General features: G+C 57.0%; 1 protein-coding gene across 2 annotated transcripts; it reads left to right on the top strand.

Annotated features, from left to right (window-relative positions):
- The first annotated feature begins 880 nt into the window (after positions 1–880).
- NR1D1 (nuclear receptor subfamily 1 group D member 1) lies at positions 881–8,518 on the top strand. Of its 2 annotated transcripts, none has more exons than XM_006214271.4 (8): positions 881–1,550; positions 4,270–4,611; positions 4,878–4,966; positions 5,055–5,199; positions 5,539–6,179; positions 6,466–6,651; positions 7,175–7,385; positions 8,037–8,518. In XM_006214271.4, exons 1-8 carry the CDS (start codon positions 1,520–1,522, stop codon positions 8,234–8,236), a joined length of 1,845 nt encoding a protein of 614 aa, XP_006214333.1. In that variant the 5' UTR covers positions 881–1,519; the 3' UTR covers positions 8,237–8,518. The 2 variants fall into 2 exon arrangements, with proteins under 2 accessions (XP_006214333.1, XP_072794866.1); XM_072938765.1 differs by lacking the exon at positions 881–1,550 and adding an exon at positions 2,625–3,118.
- Positions 8,519–8,582: the final 64 nt, after the last annotated feature.

Genomic DNA, 8,582 nt, shown 5'->3' on the forward strand with positions numbered 1-8,582 from the left:
CCAGCAAGGGATGTCTGACCTTGGGCCAATCACTTCTGCTAAGCCTCATTTCCCTCATCAGTAAAGGAGGGGCAGTTAAGATGGTCTTTGTGTTCTCTTCTCTGGAATCCACGCTACCCTTAAGCACTGGAGGGGGCGGGGCGGGGGTGTTATTCTGCCTCCAGGCCCCTGCCTTACCTCTGGCCCCTTTACTTTAGAACCTCAAAGCACTTTCACCACAAAGTTCCCCTCCCTGGTCCTTTTTATTTCCTAGACAAAGGGAAATGACTCACCCCAAAGCCACTTCGAGTGGGTGGGATGGTGTCATACAAGCAAACAGGGAGTCCCCAGGGACATCTTCACCCCCATGGTAACTCCTTTTCCTAAAGGTGTTCTCCCTAAAGGGGACCAGAAAAGAAAAGGGGCCACATTTCCTTTCTGTCTCAGGACTTGGTGCTGCTGCAGAAGTTCAGCTTAAGCTCCTGACGGTGGGGATATCTCCCTCTCCTACTTGTCATCTCTCTCAAGTCACCAGTAACCTCAAGGCAGGTCGGTCAGTCGTGCAATCACGTGAAGCCCTCACGTTTTCAAGGTTTGCAGAAAGGGGCTGTTAGTTTTGATTTCCCAGGGATAAGCCAAGCTTGCCAGTTCCTCCCCGGGAATTCACATGCCTCTGCCATACAGGCTTTCCAAACGCGCCACCCTGACTCTTTAGCGCACCCCACCCCACATGGCGCTCAGCTCCACCCCGGCCCCAGCCACAGCTTTTGCAAGGCGGAAAAGGGGAAATATTCGCAGTCCGCCCACTTTGCCGGCGGACTACATATCCCGACAGCCTTGGCTTTACGCAGGCGCACGGAGCTCAACGTGCCTGCTGCTGGAAAAGTGTGTCACTGGGGCACGAGGCGCTCCCTGGGATCACATGGTACCTGCTCCAGTGCCGCGTGCGGCCCGGGAACCCTGGGTTGCTGGCGCCTGCGCAGAGCCCTCTGTCCCAGGGAAAAAGGCTGGGGCAAAAGGCGGCTGAGACTGGCAGAGTGAAATATTGCCGCCGAGGGAACGTAGCAGGGCACACGTCTCGCTTCTTTGCGCCTGGGTGCCCCGTTTCTCCCCATCACCTACTTACTTCCTGACTGCAACCTCTCTCCCTCTGGGACTTGTGCACCGGGAGCTCCAGATTCGCTACCCTGCAGCGCTGCGGAGCCGTCAGGCTGTGGCACCCCGCGCACTGCAGAGAACCGACCCTCCGTGCTACCTTCTAGCCAGAACTACTGCAGGCTGATTCCCCCCGCCCCCTTCCCCCACAGTCTCTCTGCTCTTCCCATGCAAAGCAGACCTCCGTTGCCTCAGCGTCCTACCCTTCTGCAGGGCTGCAGTCCCGCCACCCCAAGACCTTGCTGCAGGGTGCCTCGGATCCTGATCGTGAGCCGCAGGGTCCACTCCCCGCCCTCGGCCAGTGCCCAGGGGGCGACAGGGGCAATTGTAACCTCCAGTTTGTGTCAAGGTCCAGTTTGAATGACCGCTGTCAGCCGGTGAAGACATGACGACCCTGGACTCCAACAACAACACAGGTACTAAGCTTCCTTTGCTATCATCATTCTTTTTCTGTCACTGTCTCCTCTCCTCCATCTAAGCCTTAGAACAAGAGGAACTTTGTAAGGGACTGGGGACTCCCTCGGCCTGAGGATTTGCTAGCGTGGTGGGGGCCATAGGCTGGGATTTCCAGAGCGGATTGTTCACCCTGGGAATACGCCCGGAGGCACCCCCGCGACACCCCTCAGAGTCCCAGAGCTCCCTGTAGCCTGAGGGACCCGAATCTCGGGGAAGGAGGAAATGAAAAGCGGGTACATGTGGTGAGATAAACAGTTTAGAGGAACTGGGAGCTTTGGAGCAGTGCCCCGAAACGCCCCATCTTGTCCACCCCCTGCAGCTGTGGCATGCCTGGACTTCTCGGAAGGAGGACCCCCTCCTTCTTTTTCCCTTAGTTCCTGCAGGCTCGGGGGAACTTGAGAAGCAGTGGAGCGATCTGGGTTCCAGGCAGGAGGGGCTGGGGGAATGGGTCGGATCTCACTGGGAAATCCTCAGTGACTGTAGGGAGCGGCACAAAAGGAGCCCCGAGAGTGGTGCTCTGCCCTAGGGAGGACACCCAGAGCGTCCAGGCGGCCGGGAGCGCTCACATGGCTGCAGAGCCGGGCCCACGTGCTGCGTTTGTTTTCATTCAGCAGAAGCCGTGGCCGTCACCCCATTGGTGGTTGCCTCCCGGCCCCGTTACATAATGAGCTCCGCCCCCGGTTGCCCTGGCAACGCGTGTTCCTTTCTCTCCTCCCCTCAGTAGTCCCGGCCCAGCTGGCGTTCGGCACTCTGCCGGAGACTCGGACCTCGGACTCCGAGGAGGGGAGGGACGGGGGCGGAGCTGCTGCTCTCGATTGACGGCAAGCGGAGAGGGCGGGGCCTCGGGTTCTGGGGTTCCTCGTTGGGGAGCCACGTGCAAGAGGCACACGTGGAGCTGGGACGTGAGGCCGGCTGAGGGCCCGGCTCCCGCCCCGCCCTGCCAAGATCTGGGTGAAGCTGGGCTGACTCACCGCCCCCGCCTGCCTCTTTTTCCTGTCCGCCTGGCTCCGGGGCCCCCCCTTCCCCATAACCGATGCAGAGTTATATGGAGCCATCCCTGACCTCTCGTGGCCTCATGTTTACACTCCTCAAAGGGACCTCACATCTAGTCACTCTTCTCATTCCTTTCCTCTTTATTCTCTTTGCACCCACCTCACTGACCTGCCTTTAGACTCAGCTTCCCCATATTACAGATTCTTTCTGTTCCCCAAGCATCTTAGTTCTGCAAACACTGTTTTACCTGTACCCTGACCAAACAAGAAGCAGTTTGCCTTCTAAGGACTTACCCCAAAATAATAGCTGAAAAGAGATCGTCTCTTTCATCTTTTTCTTTCTTTTTTTTTTTTTCCCCCAACAGAAAAGAAAACAGACCCAGAGAAGGGAGTTGATTTCCTCTAGGTCACAAATCAAGTTGGTGGTGATAGCTGCAGAACTAAAACTAGACTCTTTTGAGTGTACCCCTCACTTCGAGGTTGGAAGTCTCTTTGGATGAAAGTCTTAACTCCCTTTTTGGGGATGGCTGAACTAGGTCAGATTCATTTACCACCAAATAAATATCCCATCCCCCCACCTCAGCCCTGAAACTGTAGGAGCTGATCTGTTGTGCAACTATTTTACAGGGAACTAGGTTCACCCTGACCAACCTTGAGCTATTTTAGGGTTGCCCTGCCCAGCTTAGTGTGTGTCAGTGGGTGAGCAAGACATGTGCCTCTGTAGACACGTAGAATGGACTGTGTCAGCTCACACGTGTCCTGGGATCCTCCCTTCTCCCACCCAATCCATGGCAGGCTGAGCTAGGTATTTGGCAAAGGTGTGGCAGGCAGGTCACCTTTTTCTCCTGCTAATGCAATGGGAGCACGGGTACCTGGTTGGCAATATAACTAGAGGGCCAAAGTCCCTGAATAGCCAGAGAACCAAGGTCGTTGTCACCAGGCTGAGCGATCTGGAAGGGGGAATTCCAAAGCCTTCGGCTGGACAGTTTGTCCTTCACTTCCACCTCCGGCAACTTGCACTAAGTCCTTCCTGGATTCAGAGATAGAGTCCTCTCTGACTCTCGATCTTGGAGGACAGGGGAACAGGTTCAGTACCTTCCGAGAATATGTCTTCCAGTTTTGAGGGGTTGCTACTGTCTTACTCTTGTAAGACCTCCACTCTCCTCTCCTCACTGTTGGCCAGCTGCTCCTCCATGGTCTCATCCCTGGAATGGTCTTGGTGTTAAAATCGGCAGCTGTTTTTTTTGAAGCCTGGGCATTATGAATGGTTTTCAGCTGCTCATCCCATCCCCAGGTCAGCTGCTGACAATTAAATCATTATCTGCATTTGATATTCTAAAGGAAGACATCCAGGGGCCGGGGATGGGGGAGTGGAGGGCAGGCAGGGGCTGTACAAATGTGAGATACTCAGAACATCACAGGGGTCATGCCTCTTGGGAGGTACCTCACACCCAAAGCAGCACCGAATGTACCTGCCAAGAGTTGCAGGGGTTGGTTGGCCATGTCTGGTATGTGCTGGGACATTGCTTATTGTGGCTCTTCCAGGGACTCCAAGATTAGGGGTTCCACGTGGTTAACTTCTGAATGTCCAACAGTGTTTTGGGGAGGCAGGTGGGGGATGAGCAGAGTGGTGCCCTAGGACCATATATGGCCCTTGACACCCCTTTCCTTTTTATTCTCCTGCCAGGTGGCGTCATCACCTACATTGGCTCCAGTGGCTCCTCCCCAAGCCGCACCAGCCCTGAGTCCCTCTACAGTGATAGCTCGAATGGCAGCTTCCAGTCCCTGAACCAAGGCTGCCCCACCTACTTCCCACCATCACCCACTGGCTCCCTCACCCAGGACCCAGCTCGCTCCTTTGGGAGCATTCCATCCAGCTTGGGTGACGATGGTTCCCCTTCATCTTCATCTTCCTCCTCCTCATCCTCCTCTTCCTCCTTCTATAATGGGAGCCCCCCAGGGGGTCTACAAGTGGCCCTGGAAGACAGCAACCGAGTGTCCCCCAGCAAGAGCACCGGCAACATCACCAGTGAGTAAATTTCCAGCCAATTTTGGGGAAGGGAAGGTGTCCAGGCCTAGGTGGGGAGTTGATGTTCACGTGACACAGTTACTCCCAGGGCCTGGCCTCAGGGATCTCTCCTAGAGTTTCACCAGCTGCTGTCAGCCCAGTCTGGTCATTCAAGTGCCCCCTAGATTCAGCTTTACCCCATCCCAATCTCCAGCCCAGGAAACCTCCACCTCTCTGGCCACTCAGATACCCCTCCTGTTCACCTGCTGCCCCGTCTCTTCCCACAGAGCTGAATGGCATGGTGCTACTGTGTAAAGTGTGTGGGGACGTCGCTTCGGGTTTCCACTACGGCGTGCATGCCTGTGAGGGCTGCAAGGTGAGGCAGGGTGGGGTCAGGGCAGGGACCACAGGACACATAGGCCTGGCCTGGACGGAGATGCTCACTAGCTGCCCCTGCTCGACAGGGCTTTTTCCGTCGGAGCATCCAGCAGAACATCCAATACAAAAGGTGTCTGAAAAACGAGAACTGCTCCATCGTCCGCATCAATCGCAACCGCTGCCAGCAGTGTCGCTTCAAGAAGTGTCTCTCCGTGGGCATGTCTCGAGATGGTGAGGCAGTGCGGTTGCCCCATGAGCATCCCCGCGCCCACCCCTTCTGCCACTTAAGTTTCTGAATTAATCCCGCCCTTAAAAAGTCCCAATACCATGCATCTCATTTGCATAGGGAATGCCCGGATTTCATCCTTTTGGGTAAACACATGCTTCTTTCCCATTAGTCCCTCCGGTCACCAATTCCTACTTGGAAAACCCCCTCGATGAGTGTGGCCTTGTGGGTTTTGGTTTTGACGTGGAAGCCCCAGCCCGAAGGGTCTTGCCCTTTCAGGAGGAAGGAAGGAAGCATGTGAGCGTGTAAGAGAACTTTCTGACACTGCTCTTATCCTGCCACAGCTGTGCGTTTTGGGCGCATCCCCAAACGAGAGAAGCAGCGGATGCTGGCCGAGATGCAGAGTGCCATGAACCTGGCCAACAACCAGCTGAGCAGCCAGTGCCCGCTGGAGACCTCGCCCACCCCGCACCCCACCCCGGGCCCCCTGGGCCCCTCACCACCTCCGGCTCCAGCCCCTTCCCCTCTGGTGGGCTTCCCCCAGTTCCCACAACAGCTGACTCCCCCCCGATCCCCAAGTCCGGAGCCCACAGTGGAGGATGTGATATCCCAGGTAGCTCGGGCCCACCGAGAGATCTTCACCTACGCCCACGACAAGCTGGGCAGCTCACCTGGCAACTTCAATGCCAACCATGCCTCAGGCAGCCCTCTAGCCACCACCCCACATTGCTGGGAAAGTCAGGGCTGCCCACCTGCCCCCAATGACAACATCATGGCTGCCCAGCGTCATAACGAGGCTCTGAATGGATTACGCCAGGCTCCCTCTGCCTACCCTCCCGCCTGGCCCCCTGGCCCTGCCCACCACAGCTGCCACCAGCCCAACAGCAACGGGCACCGGCTATGCCCCACCCATGTGTACCCAACCCCAGAAGGCGAAGCACCTGCCAACAGTCTGCGACAGGGCAACTCCAAGAACGTTCTGCTGGTGAGGGCACTGGGGGCGAGGTGGGCAGGGGGCCTGGGAGACTGCACTTAGCACAGGGCCACTGGGTGTGCTCGGAGGCTAAGTGCAGGGAGGATGCTCAGCCTTGGAGGCAGGGCTCTGCCTGGGAATCCCTGATCTCCACCTGGCACCTGATTGCTACTCTACCTGACAGACCCATCCTCCAGGGCCCCAACTCTAACCCAGGCAGAATCTGGGGCCCAGAGGTGCTGGGGGAGCCCATCTGAGCCAATCTGGCTGATACTCTCCAAATTCCTTCCTTCTCCAGGCATGTCCCATGAATATGTACCCGCACGGACGCAGCGGGCGGACTGTGCAAGAGATCTGGGAGGATTTCTCCATGAGCTTCACGCCCGCTGTGCGGGAGGTTGTAGAGTTTGCCAAGCACATCCCTGGCTTCCGTGATCTTTCTCAGCACGACCAGGTCACCCTGCTTAAGGCTGGCACCTTTGAGGTGAGTGACCCTTTGCACTCCCTGCTCTTGACTTTGGGAAGGATCCAGCAGAAAGGCTGGGTGTCTGGGATGAGCAGAGGCCCTGAAACCCCAGGATTTTTGTCCTTACTCTTGACTGATGAAGGAGGGGGCAGGCTCCCTCCCAGTCCTGCCTGTGGACGGCTGGGGCTTCTGCCATCTCAGCTGGGGTCTAATCACATCCTATTACCTTAAAATAACTTTAGGGTACAGCACTACCCCCGTTCTAGGCATGAGCAAATTAATTCGGGTGAAGTGCCTTGCCCAGGGTCACAAGGAGTGATAAGGCTGAGACTCAGATTCAGGCCTGCTGGATTCCAAAGCCAATGAGATGTTCCCCATCCTTCCACCTGGGCCCCCCACCCCCACCCATTGCTCACTTAGAAACTAGCCCCACTCTTGACTGAGAAATCTAAAGCAGCATCAGTCACCCCTTTGGAAAACTTTAGGGGCGATCTGGCAAGTGCTCCTTCCACCCCACCCAGGATGACTGTCCCTGCTTTAGGTGCTGATGGTGCGCTTCGCGTCGCTGTTCAACGTGAAGGACCAGACAGTGATGTTTCTGAGCCGCACCACCTACAGCCTGCAGGAGCTTGGCGCCATGGGCATGGGCGACCTGCTCAACGCCATGTTCGACTTCAGTGAGAAGCTCAACTCCCTGGCGCTTACCGAGGAGGAGCTGGGCCTCTTCACCGCGGTGGTGCTCGTCTCTGCAGGTACGTCAGGCTCTCGCCTGAGCCTGACCCGGGGAGGAGGCGGACGCAGTTCGATTCAACACACCTTTTATGGAGTACCTACTCTATGCCAGGCCCCGCACTGGGCACTGGGGATACAGACATGATTCAGACACAGTCTAGCTTGGGAGACAAGACTCATGCCCGACTAATTATAAAACAGTGAGATAAGTGTCACAGTAGAAGCATGAACCAAGGGCTTTGGAAGCACACACAACTATTTCTGCCTGGGGAGCTGGGGAAGGAGGTGACACTTGAGTGGGGCCTCAAAGGACAAGTAAAGATATTGCCAGGCAGAGAGAGGGGGAAGGGCATCCCAGGCAGAGGGCACTACAGAGCAAAAAGCAAGCAAGCCTGGGCGTGCTCGGCCTGTTCAGGGAAGGAGGGTGGCCTGGTGGGGTGGGAGGTGACCAGCCCTGCTGAGCCCACGCTCCCAGCTCTCAGGCACCTCCTGCTCTGGGGTCAGAGGCCTGGGAGGGAGAAGGAGTCGTGTCCCTCCTCCGCCTCCTTCCCCGTCGGCCCCCGGAGGGGCTTCAGGGAGAGGCTGCATGGCCCGCCGCGTCCTCGCAGACCTCGGGGTCCTCGTCAGAGGAGCTCAGGGAGCCTGCCTCACTGCTGTCGTCTTCCCCACAGACCGCTCGGGCATGGAGAATTCCGCTTCGGTGGAGCAGCTCCAGGAGACGCTGCTGCGGGCTCTTCGGGCTCTGGTGCTGAAGAACCGGCCCTTGGAGACTTCCCGCTTCACCAAGCTGCTGCTCAAGCTGCCGGACCTGCGGACCCTGAACAACATGCATTCCGAGAAGCTGCTGTCCTTCCGGGTGGACGCCCAGTGACCCGCCCGGCCGGCCTTCCGCCGCTGCCCCCTTGTACAGAATCGAACTCTGCACTTCTCTCTCCTTTACGAGACGAAAAGGAAAAGCAAACCAGAATCTTATTTATATTGTTATAAAATATTCCAAGATGAGCCTCTGGCCCCCCGAGCCTTCTTGTAAATATCTGCCTCCCTCCCCCATCACTGAACCTCCCAGCCTCCCCTATTTAAACCACTCCCCCCCTTATTCTCTAGCCCCCCAACTTGTTCTATTCCTGTCTCAAATCCAATAGTTCACAGCTGAGCTGGCTTCTGTGGTGTGTGCTCGTTTGGGGGTAGGGGGAAGGAAATATGGCCAAGGCCGGGGC

Source organism: Vicugna pacos, chromosome 16 (genome assembly GCF_048564905.1).
Source record: "Vicugna pacos chromosome 16, VicPac4, whole genome shotgun sequence".
In the NCBI taxonomy this organism is placed as follows: Eukaryota; Metazoa; Chordata; class Mammalia; order Artiodactyla; family Camelidae; genus Vicugna; species Vicugna pacos.